The following is a 26,091-nucleotide window of genomic DNA, read 5'->3' as shown; positions in this document are numbered from 1 at the left end:
TAGTTTGTAGTAAGTTTTGTGTCTTGATAGTGGCTTTGTTGTACTTGCTAAGTCTTTTTGTGATCGTTGTTCTACAATCAGCTGTCATGTTATGTCTCTTTGTGGCTGTTTTGTCTCTTTGTGGTCATTTTGTGTCTCTGTTGTTCTGGTCGAGTCTCTTTGTGGTAGTTTTGTGTCTCATTTTTATTTCATTTGCAGTCATTTTAGTCTCTTTGCGGCTGCTATCGTCATTATTTTCTTTTCTGCATGTTTGTGTCTTGTCTAAATGTAGTTTGGGACTTTTTGTGGTAGTTTTCAGTCTCTCTGTCGTATCTTTTTCGTCTTTTTATAGCTGTTTCCTCCCTTTGTCGTTGTGGTATGATTGAGTTTCCCACTGTTCGGGTCTGTTCAAGCAGACGCTGTGGCCGGTCCAGTGATCCGTGCTGAAGAAGCCAGTGAACTCAGTCGTTGCTGCTGCTGCTGCTGCTGCTGCTGCCGTCTGAACACAGCGTGAATAATCGTCTTTCCTTCCTTTCTGCAGAGTTCAGTTAAAGTTCCGGTCACGGTTGCAGACCGATCACAGTCCGAATGGCTTTCGCATCATTTAAAAATGTCCTCCCATCCCGTCGCCATGGTAACGTGGCCTTCATCCAGGATTATTATTATTATTCTTACTAAAAGAACTGTGACCGTGTGGAGAGGAGAGGAGCCGTGGAGCCAACATGGCCGCCACTGAAAAGAAATTTTTGTTCCAAAAAAGTGTCATGTACAGACTGTCGGGCTGCGTAGGGTTAGTACGACAGCTCACAAGCTCCGCCCCCTCCTCTTGTCTTTATTGAGTGCTTCAGGTGTACACACACACACACACACACACACACGCACACACATTTCACATGCGCACACATGTACACACACACTAAATAATGTTTGTGCAAAGAAAGTAAATGACAAAAATCAGACTCAACAGTCTGACGGATGAAGAGATGAACTACATTCAGCTACAACAGCCTGTGATAGTGCAATATCTACACACACACACACACACGTGCACACTCACACACACACACACACACACACACACACACACACACACACACACACGCACGCACGCACTCACACATGCACACACTCACTCACACACACAGTTAGATCTCACTGGCGATTCCGGCGCTCCTTGGCCCCCCCCTGGCCTTTCCCCTGGAGGATGGAGTCCCACCTCTGCACAGAAACACAGGAAGTGAAACGTGACACACAGGTCAGATCAAAAACACCTGAGCAGCTGTGTTTAAAGGTACATTGTGTAAGAATTACTCCCATCTAGCGTTGCGGTTGTATATCGCAACAAGCAACTCAAATCGTATTTTTCATGCTGCATTCACGTGAAATTGGGCAGACAGCAGATGGCAGACGGACGACAGCCGATGCACGTAACGGCATAAACAAGCCTCTATGTAAACAAGTGGTCCGTCAGCACGAGGCAAAACAATACACGTGTTGTAATATGTTGTCATGGCGATGTCGTATTGTTTTACTGGCTTTCTCTCGACTTCTGTGACTAAAATGACATCTGGTTTGTTAGCGACGGCCGTCTGCCCGACTGCAGGTGAATGCAGCATCAGTGTAACGCTCCATTCCTCCTCACTGCGTTACCGCGGTGACTTTTCACAGACGCCACCTCCACCTGAGCCGACAGCTCCGGTGTCTCCGCTGAGTTTCCGTGGTTTCCTACCGTCACGCTGCCACTGAACGTGAAAACATGGAGACACCACATGGCAGCAGCACCGAGCTTACCCGCTCCATGGAGATATGAATGATATGAACGGCTCATTCAGAGCTGAAAGGAACACTTCACTTTGTTGATGGGGGGGATTACTGATTAATTAAAAACAGACTGAAGAACCAAATAATCGACTTTCCTGAATAGATAACAGGAGAAGTTACACAATGTCCCTTTAAAGGGATAGTTCAACATTTTGGCAAATTGTTTGTTACCTTTATTTGTCGGTGCAAGATATTTTTAGAACGGCGGAGCAGAGCCGCGAGCTGCTCATGGGATTTCTTGGTTTCCCTCATCAAACTCATCAAATACACAATCCAACAACTCCACAACACTCTGGTGGACAAGTTGTGACCTGCACATTCACCACGCTATGAGATAATAACACAACGTTACCAGACAGAGTTGTTTTAGAGGGAAATACAGAGACTGCTTGATGAAAAACTGTCCCTGAAGGCAACGCGCATCAGCAGTTTTGCATGAATTTCCCTCTAAAACAACTCTGTCTGGTAACGTTGTGTTATTATCTCATAGCGTGGTGAATGTGCAGGTCACAACTTGTCCACCAGAGCGTTGTGGAGTTGTTGGATTGTGTATTTGATGAGTTTGATGAGGGAAACCAAGAAATTCCATGAGCAGCTCACTCACAGGCTCTGCTCCACCGTTCTAAAAATAGCTTGTACTGACAATTAAAGGTAACAAACCTACTGCTATGACTATAGGGATTATGGCAATGGGCCAATTTGCCAAAATGTTGAACTATCCCTTTAATGGAGAATAAGTAGAATATACTCTGTGTGTGTGTGTGTGTGTGTGTGTGTGTGTGTGTGAGTGAGAGAGTCGTACCTTGACCTTCTTGCCCATTTTGTCCTTCCACTTCTGAGCGATGGAGCCGTCGATCAGGAGCAACCTGCAGAGACCAGAGTGTCGTGTTTCAGCTCCTCTGATCAATAATCTTATTGATAATCAGGCCCTCATGTCCTCGCGGGCTCGTACCTGGACGTCTCCTCGTTCTCGTAGCCCATGATGAGGTACTCGTCCCCCGGGGTCAGCGGAGGACACAGGCAGGAGGACGAGTAGTAGAGCGTCTGCGTCTCCTTGGGGATGTTGACCAGAGAAGACTTCAGCACCTCCTTCACGTCCACCACCGCCGTCGGCTCCAAGCCGCGGTTCCTCACCTCCCGCACCCGCGCCCGGATCACTGAGGAGTTAGAGGTAGAAAAATATATAAACACTAAAATCATCATCCGACTTTGTCTTGGCCTGCAGCTCAGTCTCTAAATATTGTCTTAGAACCAGAGCTGTGGTTTATGGTGGTTCCACTAAAAGCTGAAGGACTGCAGGACAAGAAATTACACTAGTATAAGCAAACAAATATAGAAATATATAAATAAATATCCATACGAATGGTTTGTAAATTCATTTTCATTTTCATGTCTGTATTTATTTAAATACATACGTATGTGTCAATCCTAATGACAACTTGACAAAACACAGAAATAAATAAATGTATCAATACATTTGGGAATAATACCAGATAGGTATGGAGGACTGAAAGTGCCAAAATGAAATAAATAAAAACACCATTAAATAATTTCATATATATGTTTTTTACATAAATTAATTGGTATTTAATGAATTAATGTTAAGATGAGGAACAACCGTAATTGTAGAGGTGCTGGCGATGGATAAAGTTGATGAAAGAAAAAGAAGAACAACGTTTCGGCCAAAGCCTTTGTCAAGTCTTGACAAAGGCTTTGGCCGAAACGTTGTCAAAATAAATCTCTGCACTGGAGCCGAGTGTGCGGCGTTCTTCTTTTTCTTTCATCAAATTTAATGAATTAATGACACATTTATATATTAATATAATATATATATATATATAATATAATACCAGTTTTATTTAATTAATGACACATTTAAGTAATTATTTAATGGTGTATTTATTTATTTAATTGTGGCACTTTATTCCTCCATAGATAGGCGCAGAAATACATAAATAAATCTATGAATAAGGAACAGAATATTTGAAAATAAATAAATAAAAATAAATGTACATCTCCATTACCAAAATGAATTCATTTAGGAATTACATAATGTATTACCACATTTATATATTCATATTTATGTCGGTTTTGGTCCTTCAGAAGAAATCTATGGGACAAAGATGATAAAAAGCTGAACTTCCAGATAAAAAAGACTAATTTAATTGGATTTGACAGTAAAAACCAGGTCGCTGAGTTGTTTATCTCTTTGTCACCGTTTCTCTGTCGTGTTATTGCAGCTCCAACATCATGAAGCGTCAGAGGAGACGACAGGAGCCACAGGAACAATGACTCAGATAAACCAGAACAGACTCTGTGATTACAGAGACCACCTCTAAACTACTCTGTTTTAATTATATCTGATTCTTTTTCTTTTTTCTTTTCTTTTTTTTTTTACGTGAGCTCTTGTTTTTTAACGACGGCTGGAAAAAATCTAAAAACTTTTCCCCGAGTGGATTCTGAGGCCAAAGGCATTAGTGAGGCCCGAGAAGTCCACATGGAAATCTCTGCTGGATTTGCCAAATCATGGCTGAGTGTGTGTGTGCGTGTGTGTGTGTGTGTGTGTGTGTGTGTGTGTGTGTGTGTGTGTGTGTGTGTGTGTGTGTGTGTGTGTGTGTGTGTGTGTGTGTGTGTGTGTGTGTGTGTGTGTACTGCAGCAGCAATCATCTGGAAAAGCCTTTCTGTGTCTAATTTAATCTAAGTAACGTATCAGTGACCCCACGACACGAAGGAGGAAAACTAAATCTGAGAGGACGAACCAGAGAAACAGAGTTCAAACCGGTGAAGTGACGTTCACACTTTAAAGGTCCAGTTCAACAAATTTATCACACCCGTCCCTCTCTGAAATCTCCACTAGGGGCGGCGTTGAACATTAAATTTTTACTTTTTGTGGACGTCGAACTGAACCAATCAATTTACAAATCATGAACATGACGTCTCCATAGATACGACCCAGCATCAATGTTATGTTGCTGCAAAACGGACACATCTACGTCTTTGGATGGAAATAAAAAAATGCAATTTTTTATGCAAATAGTCTGCGACAGGTATTTGCATATATAATAAACATTAACTGCATCTGATTTTTTAACTTTCAGCGGAATAAAACACATTGTTTAAGTATAATATACTTTAAATATAATGATTATTTATTAGTTTTAAATGTAACTTTGAATGTCTGTGATTCTAAAGTGGTGCAGTTTTTGATTTAGTTTGGAAGTTGCAGTGAGTTGTGTTCAGGTTCTATTGAAATGGAAAAGCCAGATATTTATAAAAACAATCAATCAAACAAAAACCAAACAAATGAATGTGAACTATTTCGTTTTAAGTGTGAACTGACACATCACTGCTCTGAGGTCTGTGCTCATTTTATAAATTAAATGAAACATGAAATAACTCTCTCACAAACATCATCATGATTATTATTATTATAGGTCATAATAAAAAGTCGAGACAGTCCAGGTCGACTCACCGTAGTTGTAGTTGTTCCTCAGGTAGGTTTTCAGAATCATTCTCACGGCCTTACACCTGCAGCGATCTGCACACAAACACACACAACAAAAAAACTGACACACAAACACACACAAAGTTCACACTGCTGCATTGAATCAATCTTCCTGTTTTCAACTCCTATGTGTCTAATCATGTGAGGTGATGGAAGAGTTCACTTTGGGTTGAAGTTATCTGACTTTTTGGATGTTGATCTGACCGGTGTACAAAGCGGAAACTGGTCGTCATGGTAACTTGTAGCTATAAGTCTCTTTCCAAACATCTCTCTGTCTGTTGTTACATAGATGTTTTAGTGTCTATGTTTAAAGGGATAGTTCCTTCTGGTAACGTTCTGTTATTATCTCATAGCGTGGTGAATGTGCAGGTCACAACTTGTGCACCAGAGCGTTGTGGAGTTGTTGGATTGTGTATTTGATGAGTTTGATGAGGGAAACCAAGAAATCCCATAATGAGCCTCCGTAGCGTAGCTCTGAGCAGCTCACGGCTCTGCTCTGCCGTTCTAAAAACAGCTTACACCGACATTTAAAGGTAACAAACCTACTGCTATGACTATAGGGATTATGGCAATGGGCCAATTTGCCAAAATGTTGAACTATCCCTTTAAGTGTGTGGCAATGCATAAAAATTATAAATATTATTTTATCATTGCACAATTTGAGTGGTGAGTGTTTCCTTAGATCCTTGGTATCCCAGAATGCATTGCATGCTACATTCTTGTCATATGGATTGGTATAATATAGTAAATGTAGGTTTAATCACGTTGAAGAACAGAAATCAGTTTGGGTTCGTTTGGTTTTCAGGCGCTTTGGTGATATTGAAGTGTTCTGGGTTTAATAAGTTGGATGTTCCAGATGTTCCCAGGTGTGATACAGCCTGGACGTCGGGTTAGAAGCTCTGAATCATCCTGACGTAGAGACATGTGGACAGACAGGTGGACAGACGGGTTACCTCCATTCGGTCCTCTGCAGTGGAAGTTGTTGGAGTCCATTGGGAAGTCTGGACTGGATTCTGTCAGAGGATGAAACACGGAGAAGATTCTTGTTGAGAAACAACCAGATGATGCTGCTAAACATCTCATCGACCAGTGAACGCAACCGGCCGGAGCTTCACACTGCAAAAACTCAAAATCTTACTAAGAATATTTGTCTTATTTCTAGTCAAAATGTCATTTCTAGTCAAAACAAACCTCATTATACTTAAAATATGTATATTTATACATCTATTACATAGTTATACGTAAAAAAGTAGCTTGTTTTTAGACACTTTTTACTTATTTCAAGTCTATTTTCATTTGAAATAAGTAGAAACATCTGATAGTGGAGCAAGTTTTTCTTTCTTATTACAAGCACAAACAAACTTGCTTTCACTGGCAGATTTTTCTACTTATTTTAAGTGAAAATTTGTTTGAAACAAGTGAAAATGATCTAAAAATAAGTTAATTTTTAGGCGATGATCTCATTTTAAGTGGAAAGAGATTAGTTTTGACTAGAAATGAGACATTTTGACAAGAAATAAGACAAATATTCTTGGAAAGATTTGGAGTTTTTGCAGTGCAGGGAAACCAAGACGGAGCTTCAGCCTCACCTGGGTTACACCTGGACGGGTCCTGGTTGTACGTATCTACAGAGACAGAGACACAGTGGACACAACATGAAGGTCCGCCACACTGATGTTTATTTTTTTATTAATAATTTAATTTTAAAGGGATAGTTCAACATTTTGGCAAATTGGCCCATTGCCATAATCCCTATAGTCATAGCAGTAGGTTTGTTACCTTTAATTGTCGGTGCAAGCTATTTTTAGAACGGCGGAGCAGAGCCGTGAGCTGCTCAGAGTTACGCTACGGAGGCTCATGGGATTTCTTGATTTCCCTCATCAAACTCATCAAATACACAATCCAACAACTCCACAACGCTCTGGTGGACAAGTTGTGACCTGCACATTCACCACGCTATGAGATAATAACACAACGTTACCACACAGAGTTGTTTTAGAGGGAAATTCATGCAAAACCGCTGATGCGCGTTGCCTTCAGGGACAGTTTTTCTCTGCATTTGCCTCGAAAACAGCGTAGCTCTGAGCAACTCTGCTCCGCCGTTCTAAAAACATCTTGCACCAACAATTAAAGGTAACAAACCTACTGCTGTGACTATAGGGATTATGGCAATGGGCAAAATTTGCCAAAATGTTGAACTATCCCTTTAAGCAGAAATGACATCTACACAGAAAAATATCACAATATGATGCTTCTTGTGCTTTACGCAGCTCTGACATGAAACTTTGACCATGTTCACACTCTCCTCCTCCTCTCTTGTCGTCCTTTAATGTTTATAAGTGAGTGAAGTGTGTTTATCAGCTCCACTCAGGAGGTTCTCTAGTCTCTTCGCTCTTGTGTTGTGTTTGTTTGCGTGTTTGTCGGCAGAATTACGTAAAAACACTGAACCCATTTAATCCAAACTTGGAGTGCTTGAGTGTTTGAGACCGGACCAGAGGAGAACTGGTGCATATCTGGATTCATTCACCACAGATTTCAAGTTCTTTCCTCTGAAGTCTGGTGCACGATGGTTGTGATGACCTCAGCCTCTCTGCTGTTTGTCTGTTTTGTTTCTATTGACACAGCAGCAGCAGCAGAGCCCAGACCTTCGTCACGTCCTTCACACACTGACATCGCCGAAAAACCCGATGCCGGTGGTTTTTCTTTTATTTTTTTATTATTGGATCCATCCTGCACAGTGTGACACGCAGGAAACTTAGCGGAGCAATAAATAAAGAGACAAAACCGAGGCTGCCTCAGATTTCTGTTCCAACAGGAGACGAAACTCCTTAAAGCAACATTCAGAGCGGAGTCCTGCTGAAAATCACTGGCACGGCTCAAACGGTCCACCCCGACTGAACCTCAGCGAATCAACAACCCACACCGAGGGAAAATCCCCAAACCCCGCTGAGCTGAGCCGGGCCGAGCCGAGCCAGGCCGGCTATAGGCGATACACTGCAAAAACTCAAACTCTTACCAAGAATATTTGTCTTATTTCTAGTCAAACTGTCATTTCTAGTCAAAACTTAATCTCATTATACGTAAAATCACATAAAATGTAGCTTTTTACTTCTTTCAAGCATATTTTTACTTGAAATAAGTAGAAAAATCTGATAATGGGGCAAGTTTTTCTTTCTTATTACAAGCACAAAAAACTTTTTCTACTTATTTCAAGTGAAAATGTGTTTGAAACAAGTGAAAATGATCTAAAAACAAGTTAATTTTTAGGTGATGAATCTTATTCTAAGTGGAAAGAGATTAGTTTTGACTAGAAATGAGACATTTTGACAAGAAATAAGACAAATATTCTTGGAAAGATTTGGAGTTTTTGCAGTGTAGGCTACGTGGGTGTATCGTTATGGAAGTCGAGGGGATTCGAGATGAGGGTTTTTTTTTTTCTCAGGGACTCACTGGTCCATGGCCTGTTTAAAGAAGCAGAGGACAGTGAGGGTTTTATTGAGTGTAAAACGAGTGGGCCGCCTGGTATCAAAGAGCTCTTTGAGAAAGTCAGTGGGAGTGAAGTTGGAGGGGAAATGACTCACGCTATCTGTTGGAGAGGGGAGCAGCAGAAACAAACTGCTGAGACCAGAAACATGATAGAAAACACCGATAAGCTTCAGCTAAAGCAGGAAGGAACAAACTGCTTCCTGATGGTCCAGAGACTGAGACGTCCTCGGTCAGAACCAGACTCTCCGTGTTCACACTGTCGAGAGTTTGGACCTTTAAAGATGCCGATGATACCCGACAGCTTCTGTGTTGTTGACTTTCTACAAATTTTTAGAAAACACTCAAACTCAACACAATTGTTGCTTTAGAACAGTTTAAAATTAAATTATGATGAACAATTCCTCTGCTTTTGAATGAAACCTGTTTTTAACTGTTGTTTCTTTTTATTTGACTGAACTTGGAAGTGTTTTTTTTTCTTCTGAGCTTTTAACATCATCAAAAATAAGGGTCTGTTCTCGAGACTTCAAAAGGTAAAATGAATGAAACCTTTAATTTCCAAAATTCTGTAGTTTTACTGAGGGAGTTTTGTGTAGATCAATGATTTTACAACCCTATACACAAAACAGGTACTGCACAAAGCTGTAAACATGTGTCAGATCTAATGCAGTTTTCTTTAAAGGGATAGTTCAACATTTTGGCAAATTATTGGCCCATTGCCATAATCCCTATAGTCATAGCAGTAGGTTCGTTACCTTTAATTGTCGGTGCAAGCTATTTTTAGAACGGCGGAGCAGAGCCGCGAGCTGCTCAGAGCTACGCTACGGAGGCTCATGGGATTTCTTGGTTTCCCTTCATCAAACTCATCAAATACACAATCCAACAACTCCAAAACGCTCTGGTGGACAAGTTGTGACCTGCACATTCACCACGCTATGAGATAATAACACAACGTTACCAGACAGAGTTGTTTTAGAGGGAAATTCATGCAAAACTGATGCGCGTTGCCTTCAGGGACAGTTTTTCATCAAGCAGTCTCTGTATTTCCCTCTAAAACAACTCTGTGTGGTAACGTTGTGTTATTATCTCATAGCGTGGTGAATGTGCAGGTCACAACTTGTCCACCAGAGCGTTGTGGAGTTGTTGGATTGTGTATTTGATGAGTTTGATGAGGGAAACCAAGAAATCCCATAATGAGCCTCCGTAGCGTAGCTCTGAGCAGCTCACGGCTCTGCTCCGCCGTTCTAAAAATAGCTTGCACCGACAATTAAAGCTAACGAACCTACTGCTAAGACTATAGGGATTATGGCAATGGGCCAATTTGCCAAAATGTTGAACTATCCCTTTAAGTCTTAAATCCTACAGGTAAATTTGCAGTCAGTTATTAATTGTACTATTTACATTCTGATGTTTAATGTTTCTACCTTTGGTGTTGCATTTATATCTACAACATTTCAATGATGATGATGATGCTGATGATGTAAATGCTGAGTGTTGTTGATACCTGGTCCCTCGGCCTTGACGATGGCCTCGGGGGAGATGCAGACGCCGCGGTCGTACAGCGGCAGCTCGCTGCAGGCCAGGCTGTCGGGCCAGCTGTGGTTGTAGCGCTTCATCACCGGCTCGCAGCCGTACTTGGCCCGTTCGCACACGGCCTTGCAGGGTTTGATGGGCTCGTGCTGGAAGTCGATGGTGCAGATGGGCGCGTACATGGCGCACAGGAAGAAGAGCAGATCCGGGCTGCAGCCGGTACCTAGACACACACGAGACACAACAAGACAGGTGAGTTCTGTTATTATGGTCTGTGGCTCAAAGTTTGAGCTGAGCAGTGGTGGACAGTAACGGAGTAAATTTACTTGAGTACTGTACTTAAGTACATATTCACAGGATTTGTACTTTACTTGAGTATTAGATTTCTTTGGTACTTATTACTCTTACTTGAATACATTTCCAAGACAAATATTTTTTACTTTTACTCGAGTTAAAGCAGAAGTAAGCGATCCGGTCGTTTTGGCTAATGCTGCGTTCCAGGCAGGCTTTTGAAACCGTAAATTACAGCTTCAAGTCACAACTTACGACTTTGTAGCGTTCCAGGCAACCCACTCGTGTTTTTCCGACCTGTTTTACCTGTGAAAGTCACTATAACGGCCACTCGTAACTTCCGACCCGTGAAGTCGTACCAGATTGAACTGGTACGACTTCACAGGTCGGTAAAACACGAGTTACGGGTTGCCCTGAACGCACCATAACTTCTTGTCAGCCGATGGAGTTAGCAGCCCCCGCCCTCGTCATGGATCTATTGGTCCTCGTCCCTACGTCACCATATTCACGTGCATCCCTTGGCTGCACACACAGAGAGGACTGCCCCTTTATGCCGTTCTCTCTCCTCATTGGATAAAGGTTGTAGGATACGAGGAAAGTTTTCTCCTCAGCTCAGAGCAGAGCAGAGTGACTGACAGACCCGTGTTTCAGACCAAACACTCTATGTAAGTGATTGCTGTCGGAAGATATAACTATTTAAGACTTATATTAACACAAAAATATCGCTTACTTCTGCTTTAATTTCTAGGAAGGCTGAAAAGTACTGGTTACTTTCAGGTCTGCTCTTTTTTTTTTTCTAAAATCCTATTGGACACAACAAGCTGTGTTTGTCAAAGAAGGAAACCCTAACCCCTAAAAGCAGCACATCAGTGCAGCTGGTTTCAAAGAGTTCATTCTCAGAAACAAGAGTTAAAAGGTGCTTAAATTCATTTAGAAAAAAATGATAGTAATTCATTGATGTGAAAAATAAGAAATTTACTCTTACTCTTACTTTTACTTAAAGTAAATGTAAAAGCATGTACTTTTGGATACTTATAGGGACAACGAGGAGTTTTCATTCATCAGGAATTAAAGTCAGAGGTTGGAAGACGATCACATACCGTCGTAGTTCCGACCATAAACGGTGATTCGGCTGCGTTATTCTCATGACTCGCCACAAAACCGAAAGTAAGGAAACGCTGGTCGGCTCGCCCAGCATTTCCGCCACCACTAATAATAACAAAATAACGATAGAGACAAAACGATATATTTATCGAAAATGGGCCCATTAACAAGTGTGGGTAGCGTAGATTCATCCACATTAATATGAGTCTTTTTTATAACCAAATAGAAAGTCCTCGTTGTGCCTTTAAGTACCTTTAAAAGCAAGTACTTTTTTACTCTTACTGGAGTAACATGTCGACTGAGCTACTTTTACTTGTAACGGAGTAAATTTGAGTCACCTGAAAACACTTAATTTGAACAGAGCTTTTCGTGCGAGTAAAATATATAAACCATAATAATTCTTCAGTGACAGCGTTGTGCATGTTTTTCCTTTTTAAAAACCACTCTTGGACATGAAGGGGAAACAGTTGTCTGTGATTCAGACCTCTGGGCGGATGTTTCCCATGGCAGCAGTTGAATAACATTTGAGATTTGGCATCGATAGAGGACGCCCTGTCAGCTGCCACGATGCACCACTAACTAGAGCATGTCACACCAGTTGTAAAAAAAGGGAGAAGCGATTTTGGACAGACCCCATTAATCTTCCTCATAGACAGTGTTACATGACAGTCGGAGCTCTTCTGCGGTTTGGATGGACGTAAATCTTTCCCACTCAAGTCGTCAGCACGGAAGATGAACAACTGTGTTTAAAAAAAAAAAATAAAGTCTGGTTCTTCCATGAAACAGCTGAAGGAGATACAAGTCTTCTTTAGACATGAGCAACAGATAAATCAGTTTCAAAGCAGGAATGCCGCAAATCCATTGGTACCAGCTTCTTCTATCTGAATATTTGAGTGTTTTCCAAGATTTCTATGATGGTTTGGACATTAAAAAACGAACTGCACTGCAAAAACTCAAAATCTTACCAAGAATATTTGTCTTATTTCTAGTCAAAATGTCATTTCTAGTCAAAACAAATCTCATTATACTTAAAATAAGACTTATCACATTAAAAAGTAGCTTGTTTTTAGACACTTTAAACTTTTTTCAAGCATATTTTCACTTGAAATAAGTAGAAAAATCTGACAGTGGAGCAAGTTTTTCTTTCTTATTACAAACACAAAAAACTTGCTTTCACTGGCAGATTTTTCTACTTCTTTCAATTGAAAATTAGTTTGAAACAAGTAAAAAATATCTAAAAACAAGTAAATTTTTAGGTGATGAGTCTTATTTAAAGTGGAAAGAGGTTAGGTTAGACTAAAATTGAGACATTTTGACAAGAAATAAGACAAATATTCTTGGAAAGATTTTGAGTTTTTGCAGTGTGAATATGTTCACCAGGGCTTCAATGGAGCGATGATGAACATTTTTCTCTATTTTCTATCGTTTCTCACCCTAAAAATCGATCAACTTGTTGGCAACAGTACACGAGAGTACAACTACAACGATCAAATACACAAAAGACCTGAGTGCGGTGCGTTCAGGGTCCTCCCTCACATGCCATGTTAAGAGTTCAATAGCGGGTGCAGAGGAGGACGGATCAGCGTTTTTATTGCAGGGATGACTGAGGTTTGGCTGCTCGGCTTCACGGTGAAGTCACAGAAATATTATGAACTTGTGACCTCCTGGTTTTTGGCCTGCAGATCTTTCATTAGGACATTTTTCTGGTCAGAGCTTTTTTTTTTTTGGCCTTTCCCAACTTTCTCTCCGACCTCAGCTGAGCTCCTAACTGCACCCAGGGCCTATCAGTACGGAGCACGCACCATGAAACATCATGGCAGCTAATCGGGTTATCCACATACATTTAAATTTGATTTTGTTTCGCAGTTAAAAACATTTTAATTTTATTTATATATTATTTTGAAACCACAAACATCCAGAAGTAAAGTGCTGAGCTGGCTAACTGGCTTATGCTGCATTTCATAGATGGATGTTGAGACCGCAATTAAAATACCTTCATAAATGATCTGTTGTAATTGTATTATATTCGCAAGAAGATCATCAAACAACAAAATCCAATTAGAGACTAGAATGTAAAGCATTCTGGTTTTAATTAAGCACATAAACAAGATGACTCAGCAGTTAGCTATAGCTAGCAGTAAGCTGAAATGGAAACATACAGGGCCTTAAATGAAAACATACGTATATTAACATTTATTTTAGAAAGTATTAATAACATTTTAAAGTGACTACCAGGACTTTCGGAAAGTCCTTGTTTTCCATGAGCCTCCGTGCGCACGGTGAAATTCTTAGACCAGTACAAGATGGATGAAAGCGAAAGCATTTGCCAAGAATGTTTTCTCATTAATCAAGAACAAAAGTCGGAGGTTGGAGGACGATCAGATACCGTCGTAGTTCCGACCATAAGTGATGCCAACTAGCGTCCGGGAAACCAGGAAATGCTGGGCGAGTCGACCACTCAATAATAATAACAAAATAACTATAAAGACAAAACGATATATTTATAGAAAATGGACCCATTAACAAGTGGTAACGTAGATTCATCCACATTAATATGAGACTCTTTTATAACCAAAAGCAAACTCCTCGGGGTCCCTTTAATTGTGGAAATTCTGGCGAAGGTGACTTTTGATTCAACAGCCATAAGTAAGGTGATAATATCATTATGTTTGCGTGTTTACAGCTGTCAATTCAATTCAATTCAATCTTGCATTTATGCACTCGTCACTTTAGCACATAGCACTTTAACTAGCACTGTAGCACTTTGTAATCATTTGGTCCCCTTACCCACTCTTTTAACCGTCTATGGTCAGTTAACTGGTGGTTTATGTATGTCGTTCATATTTTGTGTAAGATGTCAAGGTGTTTTATTGTCCTAGTCCTGCCTCTTGTACTTTTTACTTTTTGTACTTTTTTATCGTCATTGTTTTTTAACATCAACCTGCCAATGGGACTGGGGATGGAAATTAGCCATTTGGCTACAATCCCACATATTTACATGTCAAGGTCCATCAATATATACTGTTCCCATTTAAAAAAAAAAAAAAAAAAATCTGAATCTGAATCAACAGTGCTAATGTTTAGCAGGTGAAGCATTCACTATCAAATTGGTTTAGTGCTCTTAATGTTTATAAGGATTCCCATTAGCTGCTAGTTAGCATGTCCATATTTGCTAATTAGCACTAAAGGTCACTAGATCTCGTAAGTTAAAATGTTGGGGTGATGATACAACCGGATGAAAAGTCAGAGGGTCAACAAATATAAATAATTCATCCTGTGATGACATGAACATCTAATGTGAAACAGTTATCCAGATGTTAGAGTCGGGACCAAAATGGCGGACTTACCACTTTGCTAACCCTAAAACTACAATGCTAATGAAAAACAAGCAGGAACTGATTGACTAAGACCCCAAATTTCTAAAAATAAATGTAAAATCTGCAACTAAAACCAAACAAACAACAGTAGACTATACAATATGTCGTCCATGTCTGAGAATGTCCACAATCAGATGTTAAACAGCTGCGGATTGTTCAACTTGTCTGTTTCAGGAAGTTACGAAATGATGACCAAAAAAAAAATATTTTTCACATGTTTGATCGGGAACTTGAGATCCTGAGCCCATTGCACCACAAACCTCAGCTCTGATCTTTTATTAAAGAGGAGTAATAATGTGGTGAATTAATGACACTAGCTGGAGCCTGAAAAGAGATTTACCGCTCAGACTAAATCAACTTCACCCTTAAATAAAAAGAACTGTGTAATATTTACTTTCTACAGAGCGTGGCATCAAGATAAAGACGGAAAAACTGGAGACAGTCTGTGTAGCCTACTGTAAAAAAAAAAAGAAAGAAAAAAGGACAGCATGTACAGAACGTGCAGATTTTCAGAGCGGTGTTATTAGCTCAACTTATCAAAGGCACACAGAGGTTGTGATATTCAGTATCAGCAGGTATGTGGAGAAGAAACACTTCAGGCTTAGAGAGAAAACACCGGACTGGTCCAGTCAAATATAGAACCAGAATTGTTTTATTTAACCTTTTGCACATAATCCACTGACTTAAACTCTGTTCACCGTGTTGGGTGGAGGCAGAAACCTCAGAATATTGACAATTAAAACCAAAACTATCTGCATGGTCACATACCAGCAGAGGGCGGGAGGAAAAATATGCAGTTTTATATAATTTGTGTGAACTTTTAACATCGAGGCCAGTTTGTGTTTAATGATCAGCTGCATCAATCTGAGTTTATTTTATTGCCTTTCTGGGCTCAAGTAAAAACCGTAAAATGAAGGTTTGGCTGAGGCGCAGCTGGACGGAGCGGTGAACAGTCAGACTGTAAAACCACCTCAGCTCGACAGAACCCAACAAAAAGAACAAGAAAACACCCACAACTGTAACATTCACTGAATTCACCTTTAACCTGTTAAACTCGGGGTTTATGCTCTGAAGCTTGGTCGTCATAACGTCCAACACTTTGATCCAGACTGAAGTAGCCCATCTACAACTATCATATAGCCATTTGTCACAGGCATTCCTGGTTCCCTGAGGATTAATCCTGTTGGTTTTGGTTTTGGTTTAGCTACTTTGACTTTTCTCTAGCGCCACCAGCTGGTCAAACATCTCAACAACAACTGAACGGACTGATATGATCAGTTTTGCAGACCTTCATGGTTTCCTAGGACTCCATCCAATGGATTTTGTCACCAACCAACCAGTCAGAATATCTCAACAATTTTTCACATTCATGTTTTCCAGAGGACTCTAGGAGTGGGAATCTTTTACTATCTCACGATTCAACTCAATTCGATTCTGGTTTTTGGGGCTATACGATTTGATTCAAAATCGATTTTCGATTCCAAACGATTTGATTCCTAATGATTTCTGCTTCAGTCTGTCGGTGTGCAAAGGATCCTCATGATCTACTCCAGTCTGCTTTGCAATATAAGACAGAATGACTAAAGTGCCTTTTTCACATTTATGGAGTTTTAAACATGTATCCATGCTTAGATGGAATTGTTGAAACTGCTGCATAAAAGCAATATCACATATTGCTTAAGTAACAAAATTAAAAGTGCCTCTTTATTTAAAAAAAAGGAATAGTGCAGTTGAACATGCTGCCTTTTAAATTCTAAGGAAATGGAGGCCGACAGCCAGCAGATTTGTTTAATTTTTTTGGGACATTTTATATCGATTCTGAATCGTATTAAATGAGAATTGCGATTATTCTTATGTGAATCAATTTTTGGCCACACCCCTAGAGGACTCCCATCGTTTTTTCTTCACTCTGACTCTTCTCTAGCGCCACCAGCTGGTCAAAATGTCCATTTCTTGCACCAAACTCATTACAGAAACCGACCAACCACTCGATGCTCACATCACATCTGCCTCCCATTTCTGTCCCGACTTGATTCGTGGCGCTAATTTAGCGAAAGTTAGCATGCTTACACGCTAAATCAAGCTTGTGAATATGGTTAACCAGCTAAACATTAGCGTGTTAGCGTTGTCACAGCAGGCTACTGTTGGGATTTACAGCCTCACTTAGCCGCTGGCCCGCGCCCGGCCGGCTGTGGACTCTTCAGACTGAGTCCTACAGTATGTTATTATAAACACGCTGTAACCTCCCCAAATCTCCAAAAACCTTTTTTCCAGTTCCAAGTCGATGTTCTCAGTTGAGTCCTGTTCAGGATTTACAGCCAAATAAACCAAACTGAGGAAACAGTTCAGTGTCACGGCTGATTAAAGGAAATTTCTGCCTTTTTTCCCCCCCTCCCTTTCCTTCTTCAGTCTTTTGTCTTATTTGGTGAGTTTAATCCATCACCTCTATCAGCTCTGGTCACATCCTCCTTTTCCAACAGTTGTGCTGCCAGAACAACATCAGCTGTTTTCGGGTCCGGAGGGAAACTTTAAATCACTGAGTTGGAAGAGAAAAAACCTGCAGGAACACACCCAGGTCTGTTGCTTTGTGCAAAACCGCGAGCGCAAGTAACTCGAGAATGAATCACAAGGCCGAACTTTTAATGTTTAACAAATGGAAGTCGGAGATAAAAGTGATGCAGAAGAATAATGGATGATTCAGTTTCTCTTTCATCTTTCAGTTTGACCTGGACCTGAGAGGCCGAGGAAGAGGAGGAAGAGGAATTATAAAGTCATGAGTCATGGAGGTTTGACATTGATACCATCTGTATTATTACTTCCAGTGATGTACAACACTCATTTTCTGTGACTCCTGAGGTTTGCTGCCTTAAATTAAGTTTATGGATGGTAATTAATCATAAGAAGAACTGTGGATCAGTTTTTATCCATCCAACCACAAGTTTCTCTTTGGTTCATCATGGCTGCAACCGATGCTTCGAACTTCACTGCAAAAACTCAAAATCTTTCCAAGAATATTTGTCTTATTTCTTGTCAAAATGTCTCATTTCTGGTCAAAACTAATCTCTTTCCCCTTAAAATAAGACTCATCACCTAAAAATTAACTTGTTTTTAGATCATTTTCACTTGTTTCAAACTCATTTTCAATTGAAATAAGTAGAAAAATCTGCCAGTGAAATGAAGTTTTTTGTGCTTGTAATAAGAAAGAAAAACCTGCTCCACTGTCAGATTATTTTAAGTGAAAATTAGCTTGAAAGAAGTAAAAAGTGTCTAAAAACAAGCTACTTTTTAATGCCATGAGTCTTATTTTAAGTATAGAGATTTGTTTTGACTAGAAATGAGACATTTTGACTAGAAATAAGACAAATATTCTTGGTAAGATATTGAGTTTTTGCAGTGTGTTTGTTTGACCAATCGGATTTTCACCAAACATGATGCATCTTGTTTGACCAATTCAAGTTTTGATTATTGGTCAAGTTGGTTAAGTTATAACCAATGAACTTTGCACAAAGAACGAATAGAAAGATAAAAACCTGCATTATCAAGAATGTTTTGGCTAAAGTTGTTGGTCAGTCAACTGGTTGTTACTTTCCACTAATGTATTGTCATTTGTGAAATAAAATACTTCTTATATGATTCACATTAGAGCTGTAATAGTCGATCGATGAGAAACTAAACAAGATAATTTTATAATGGACTCTTAAAGCCAAATATTTGTTGGTTACAGCTTCTCGGATTTCTGAGGTTTTAAAGCTTTTACTTCGGTAAATGTAAAAAAAAAAAAAAAAAAAAAACAGCAGGATGACGCTCGTCCAAACAGCCCATTGTTGTGATTTTGCGGTTTTCACGGCTCTCATTACGATAATCCAGTGTTGTGTTTGTTCTGTAATGACTCAATATTGGTTAAATTTGATCCCAGTGACTTTGGGGCGTGTGGCCTTCACACTGTTCCAGACACCGGCTCAAAGATCCAGGAAAACCACTGTTATTTTTCCTGGGAACCTAGAACACATTTTTGGTAAAAAAAAAAAAAAAAATTATGAGAAATGCCAAGATGTGGGTTCCTGGTATTGAAATGTTCTGAGGCTTTACGGTCAGCCAGTTAGTTAATTATGTAAATGAGCCCTTTAATGTCTGTGGATATAATAAGTCATCCTTGGTCAGAGCTGGATTTCATGTTTAGTCTGGACCTGGTTCATAAATCTGTTGTTCATCCAGTTCTCTTTGAGTTTAAACAGATTTTTTGTGTTTTTAACTCTATTATCTTGTAGAGGCGAGTTCATGCAGGTCAACACTGTTCACCATACACTCAATGAAACATATCTACAGATACTTGTGTGTGTTGCAGTCATGTTACGTATGTACAGCAGTGGAAGGCAAACACTCAAAGTATTTTTTTTTGCCAATTAGGTATTAAATAAGCTACTGTAGCAGAAATAAAAGGTCCATTGACGTTACAGTGGCTCCACCCACTTAAACATCCCCCACACCACAGGTCTTATTGCTCCTGTCGAGGCGATGGCAGCTGCAGACTGAAGGCCGAGACTTACTGCATCCAAATCACAAAAAAAAAAAAGTTACACATGTGGTTTTACTTATTCAGATTGTGAGATTTCTATTTCTAAAAGACGTTATCAGATCGTACAGTTATATTTAACTTAACAGCAGCCAGAAAAGCTGCTTTTTATCGTCCACTTTGGATTTAAGTTGTCAGAACCGAGTGCTGCTGCACCTGTAAGCACCTATAACCTCACACTGATGTCACAGTACACCTGTAGCCAGGTAAAGCTCCATACAGTATAAAGGTAGATGTTTGTATTAAAGCTCCATACAGTATAAAGGTAGATGTTTGTGTTAAAGCTCCATACGGTATAAAGGTAGATGTTTGTGTTAAAGCTCCATACAGTATAAAGGTAGATGTTTGTATTAAAGCTCCATACGGTATAAAGGTAGATGTTTGTGTTAAAGCTCCATACAGTATAAAGGTAGATGTCTGTGTTAAAGCTCCATACAGTATAAAGGTAGATGTCTGTGTTAAAGCTCCATACAGTATAAAGGTAGATGTTTGTGTTAAAGCTCCATACAGTATAAAGGTAGATGTTTGTGTTTAAGCTCCATACAGTATAAAGGTAGATGTTTATATTAAAGCTCCATACAGTATAAAGGTAGATGTTTGTATTAAAGCTCCATACAGTATAAAGGTAGATGTTTGTGTTAAAGCTCCATACAGTATAAAGGTAGATGTTTGTATTAAAGCTCCATACAGTATAAAGGTAGATGTTTGTGTTAAAGCTCCATACAGTATAAAGGTAGATGTTTGTATTAAAGCTCCATACAGTATAAAGGTAGATGTCCATGTGTAGTGTGATTATAAAGCAGCTCTAGGTTCTATATTAATACTGTTAAAGTATCAAAGCCTCAGTCCACAGAGAAATGCACACAGCCTGTATTCAGAAACTGAGCCTTAAAACCAGCCGTCAGGACTTCCTGTCACTTTGTGATGTCACAACTAAGCCCCGCCCCCTCACCACCTGGACCCACCATCCAACAACTTGCAGGATTTTGGTTTCTCTGAGTGTTTTATTCTGAAATCTGCTCTATTTTTATTGGATCACTACAGAAAACAGTCAGCCAATCAAAAGAGAGACTCAGAGCCTCCTCTCTTCTGATTGGCTGACACCGATCTGTTATTACTAGAGCTCCAGAGAGAAGCTGAGAGAGAAAGAGAGGAGATAGATGTTTTTTGTTTCTTAAAACCACAAATACATCTTCTTCTGATCAACAAGAAAGACAATATGGAGCTTTTAAACAAACTTTTGACAGAAACTCAAAAGAAATTCAATAGTTTATAAATGGTTGCCAGATCAAATCACACAGATTTATGGTAAAAAAAAAAAAAAAATACAAAAACAAATAATTCTCTTGCTTGGTTGGTGGTTTCAGGCTGTAGTGGATCTGGTCTGAGTGGTGGTTTCTCTATGTGACCACAGACCTTGAGCTCTGCCTGACCACACTGTAGCCGGTCTGAAGGGTGTGGTGAGGCGTCCGCACCGCTTAGACTCGTTTCTCACAAACAAACTCATGTTTACACTCAGTGGTTTTCACTGGACGGATGGAAAACATTATCGTGTTTACATCCACGTTCAACCAACTACGTTTCTTTGTGTGACAGCAGCCTGCAGCTCTGGTGTCACGATGAGCGACATAAACCAGAAATAAACCCCACAGATTAAAAGGGATAGTTCACCCAAAATTGAAATTTCACTCATTATCTACTCACCCTCATGTGGACTAAGGGCTGGGAGAAGTTTCAGAGTCCTCCGTGGCTTCTCTGAGTTACAGGGCATCTCGACGTAGCAGTGCATGCCCATATAACGGTTGTAAATGGATACCAACTGTCTTCGTAACAAAAAGACACACCAAAAAACATCCAAATACCTCCATGCTGCTCGTATGTAATGTCCGTCCAAATTTGACGAACCAGGAAGAGGAGCTTCGAGAAGCTTCCGCTACAAAACAAGCTTGAAATATAGACTTATTTGATTTTTTTCGGGACAATTTCGCATTTCAGGGCTTCAATACAAGACGGACATTACATACGAGCAGCATGGAGGTATTTGGATGTTTTTTGGTGTGTCTTTTTGTTACGAAGACAGTTGGTATCCATTTGCAACCGTTACATGGACATGCACTGCTACGCCGAGACCCCCTGTAACTCAGAGAAGCCACGGAGGACTCTGAAACTTCTCCCAGCCCTTAGTCCACATGAGGGGGAGTAGATAATGAGTGAAATTTCAATTTTGGGTGAACTATCCCTTTAAAAACCTCCATCATCATCATCATCATCATGATCAGGTCCTGCTGGGTAACTTGAGCCGCCTCGTACCAAACTGAGCCCAGAGGATGAATGAAGTCACAGTTCATATGTGGGTGAGGAATAAATATTGGACAAAAGTGACGGCTCATCACTACAACACTAAAAACGACACCAGAGCAGTTTGCCGTTTGGATCGACTGCATGTGTGAACAGAAGCACCTGAACCCACCGGGCGGTCACGCAGGTTCAGGTTCAGATCTGAGAGGAAACATCTACACAAGACAAGATCGTTTCACTTCAGTCTGTGGAAAGAGAATAGCCTAGAAATCTAGACGCACCCTAGTGGCCGGCAGCAAATATATCTGCTCCGTAGCTACACTGCAAAAACTCAAAATCTTTCCAAGAATATTTGTCGTATTTCTTGTCAAAATGTCTAATTTCTAGTCAAAACTAACCTCTTTTCACTTAAAATGAGTATCATCACCTAAAAATGAACTTGTTTTTGGATAATTTTCACTTGTTTCAAACAAATTTTCACTTGAAATAAGTAGGAAAATCTGCCAGTGAAAGGAAGTTTTTTGTGCCTGTAATAAGAAAGAAAAACTTTATCCACTATCAGATTTTTCTACTTATTTCAAGTGGAAAATCTGTAAGTAAAAAGTGTCAAAAACAAGCTGCTTTTTAATGTGATGAGTCTTATTTTAGGTATAAGTAGATTTGTTTTGACTAGAAATAAGACAAATATTCTTGGTAAGATTTTGAGTTTTTGCAGTGTAGGTGGGTCTAGAAACAAGCCATAGGAACTTTTTGAGTCTCGAACACCGTTTTTGTGTTCACCAATCACAGCGCTCTATCTGTTTAGAGAGTCATGGGTGGGCGACATACTTGCGACAGTAAAAAAAAAAACATGACAAGATTGCTTTGGCAAAGGAATCGTTTGAATCGGCGTTGGCATCAACTTTGAAAGAATTAAACTTGTCATTTTCTTTAAAAGTTGAGCAAGAAACTGCACTGAAGGCATTCATTTCGAAGAAGGATGTATTTGGTGTTTTGCCGACGGGATATGGGAAAAGTTTAATCTACCGACGTGACATCATCCTGCTCTTTGCTCTGATTGGTCGTAGCGCTACCCTATTGGTGCAGAGGCAGTTTGAAAGACAGCCTTCATCTCGCCAGACTAGACATTTTAATGATATAGTCTGGCTTGTCAGGCTAGAAAGAGAAAGTTTAGTCCCTCTGAAAACGTTCAGCATCAGTCGCCTCCAAGTGTTTGGGTGGAGACAGAGAGAGACGAGTCCTCAGGGATGACGGCGATGGAGGAGGATCATGAGTTGGACCTTTAAATGAATCTGATCTGATATGAAACATTTTCTTTCTCTCCCTCTTTCCTTCATTAATTTCCTTCACTCTTTGATCGACCAAACACTCTTAAGGGGGTTAAAATGAGTGACACCACAGTTTCCCTTCATTTTTTCAGTTTAAGAAGCAAAAAACCTAAAATCTGAGAAGCTGCAACTTGTGAAATAGCCCATTTGTAATTTCTTCAATTAAAAAAACACTTTAATCACAATTAATCATTTAAATAGCTGCTGATTGATTATTTTTTAGTTTTTTCAACTCTAATTGATGATGTTTCTGACTGCCGCCCTATTAGACAATTAAACTTTATATCACTGACACTTGGCATGATCAGTTGATTGATTTCCATATAATGATTTAGGGACAATATTAGAATGATTTGTGGATCATTTGTTTAATTAATAGCCTAATCATACTGTAAGTGTACTTTATTTGTTTACCAATAGTGTGTATTCTATTGCACTTTACTTATGTATTTTGTGGTATTTAATAATGGTATGTTTTATTGATCTGTACAGCACTTTGGTCAACTTGGATTGTTTTTAAAGTGATATATAAATAAAGTTTGAGTTGAGAATTATTAGCTCTAATTAATGAACAAAAAAAGGTGAGAAATGTTTAATTGTTGTCATAAAAGAACCTATAAAAGCATAAATTAGGAACTTCAGCTGCACAGACATTTAAAAATAGTGTTAGTTTAATTAGTTAATGAGGCTGTGGCTCCATTATTAAAGGATTAATTAAGGTTGTTAATTAAGAGTAGCACTGCACTGCACTGCACTCACCCAGCAGCCCCTCGAACTGCTCGATGGCCAGCACCGCGTTGTCCTGCGTGCTGTGGTGGAGGTGGTTCGGCATCTTGGTCATGTTCCAGGGCATGGACCGGCACAGCGGGATTCGGACCGGCTCGCAGGACGCCGCCCGCACCACCGCAGCCGGCGGCCACAGAGCGCAGGACACGGCCAGCAGAGACACGGAGAGTCCCGGGGAGAAGAGCATGTCTGGGTCTGGTCTGGGTCTGGTCTGGTTCGGTTCGGGTTTGAGTCTCTCTCGGTCCTTCTTCTCACTGAGTTTAATCCGACGTGGTTTTCCTGCCGAGCCGGTCTGCAGAGCAGCTCGAGGAAGCGGGAGGAGCCGCTTTCTTATTCAGACTTTCACCTCCTCCTCCTCCTCCTCCTCCTCCTCTTCCTCTTCTATCCCTCCTTCCTTCCTTCGCTGCTACACCTCCTCCCCTCCTTCCTCACTGCAACCTGATTTGTTTTTCCATTTAACCTATTTTTTCCCCCCTGCACTGCAAAAACTCAAAATCTTTCCAAGAATATTTGTCTTATTTCTTGTCAAAATGTCTAATTTCTACTCAATACTAATCTCTTTCCACTTAAAATAAGAATCATCACCTAAAAATTAACTTGTTTTTAGATCATTTTCACTTGTTTCAAACAAATTTTCACTTGAAATAAGTAGAAAAATCTGCCAGTGAAAGGAAGTTTTTTTTGTGCTTGTAATAAGAAAGAAAAACTTGCTCCACTATCAGATTTTTCTACTTATTCCAAGTGAAAATATGCTTGAAAGAAGTAAAAAGTGTCTAAAAACAAGCTGCTTTTAGTGTGATGAGTCTTATTTTAAGTATAATGAGATTGTTTTGACTAGAAATAAGACAAATGTTCTTGGTAAGAGTCTGAGTTTTTACAGTGTACTGGTCAAAATTTACTCCGTTACAAGTAAAAGTAGCTCAGTCGACATGTTACTCGAGCAAGAGTAAAAAAGTACTTGCTTTTAAAGGTACTTAAAGCAGAAGTAAGTGATATATTTGTGTTAATATAAGTCTTAAATAGTTCTATCTTCCGACAGCAATCACTTCTATAGAGTGTTTGGACCGAAACACGGGTCTCTCAGTCACTCTGCTCTGCTCTGAGCCCAGGAGAAAACTTTTCTCGTATCCTACAGTTTTTATCCAATGAGGAGAGAGAACGGCATAAAGGGGCGGTCCTCTCTGTGTGTGCAGCCAAGGGATGCGCCTGAATGTGGTGACGTAGGGACGAGGACCAATAGATCCATGACGAGGGCGGGGGCTGCTAACTCCATCGGCTGACAAGAAGTTATGGTGCGTTCAGGGCAGCCCGTAACTCGTGTTTTTCCGACCTGTGAAGTCGTACCAGTTCGATCTGGTACGACTTCAAGGGTCAGAAGTTACGAGTGGCCGTTATAGTGACTTTCACAGGTAAAACAGGTCGGAAAAACACGAGTGGGTTGCCTGGAACGCTACAAAGTCGTAAGTTGTGACTTGAAGCTGTAATTTACGGTTTCAAAAGCCTGCCTGGAACGCAGCATTAGCCAAAACGACCGGATCGCTTACTTCTGCTTTAAGTACAGTAGGCTACTCAAGTAAATTTACTATCCACCACTGTATATCATCAATTATACAGTTAGCCAAATGGCACATTCATACTGTAAATGTCGTTACACTAATCAAAAACCACTTTTTCTTATTTTTGAAAATGAAGCCAAACAATATATTAAGTCTATTAAAAAAATCCATCAACTGTAGCCTACACTTTACAATGTTTTTGTATGAAAGCTTGTCTCTGCATTGTATTGTCTGTATTGAAACCCCCTGGCGATGTTTTGTTGGTGTATTGATTTGTATTGCACCATGTTGACTTAATAAAGTTTCTAAAAAAAAAACAAAAAAAAAAACCTCCCCTCCTCACCTCTCCTCTTTGTTCCTCCCCCTCTCTCCCTCCCTCTCTCTCTCCTCTTATCCTCCATACTAAAACACAGATTCCTTTTAGATGAAAAGTCAACAGCAGTAAAGCCGCGAAAAGCTC

The 26,091-nt window shown here is 39.9% G+C and overlaps 1 protein-coding gene across 1 annotated transcript; it reads right to left on the bottom strand.

Annotated features, from left to right (window-relative positions):
* Positions 1-24,360, bottom strand: frzb (frizzled related protein). The gene is made up of 8 exons (XM_083997061.1): positions 24,049-24,360; positions 10,293-10,541; positions 6,895-6,930; positions 6,259-6,318; positions 5,273-5,338; positions 2,753-2,957; positions 2,603-2,666; positions 1-1,197 (listed from the first exon to the last, which is right to left on the bottom strand). Exons 1-8 carry the CDS (start codon positions 24,260-24,262, stop codon positions 1,132-1,134), a joined length of 960 nt encoding a protein of 319 aa, XP_083853187.1. The 5' UTR covers positions 24,263-24,360; the 3' UTR covers positions 1-1,131.
* Positions 24,361-26,091: the final 1,731 nt, after the last annotated feature.

This window comes from Trachurus trachurus (genome assembly GCF_905171665.1).
Source record: "Trachurus trachurus genome assembly, chromosome: 21".
NCBI lineage: Eukaryota > Metazoa > Chordata > Actinopteri > Carangiformes > Carangidae > Trachurus > Trachurus trachurus.
Note: the sequence above shows the minus strand (reverse complement) of the source record. Positions and strands in the feature narration are given on the sequence as shown.

What these genes read in the sequence shown, in the direction of transcription:
- frzb (XM_083997061.1), bottom strand. Translation starts at nt 24,262, where the DNA reads ATGCTCTTCTCCCCGGGACTCTCCGTGTCTCTGCTGGCCGTGTCCTGC. An exon ending in GAGGAACAACTACAACTACG is followed by an intron (nt 2,958 to 5,272) that starts GTGAGTCGACCT and finishes CTAACTCCTCAG; the next exon opens with TGATCCGGGCGCGGGTGCGG. An exon ending in GAGAACGAGGAGACGTCCAG is followed by an intron (nt 2,667 to 2,752) that starts GTACGAGCCCGC and finishes TGGTCTCTGCAG; the next exon opens with GTTGCTCCTGATCGACGGCT.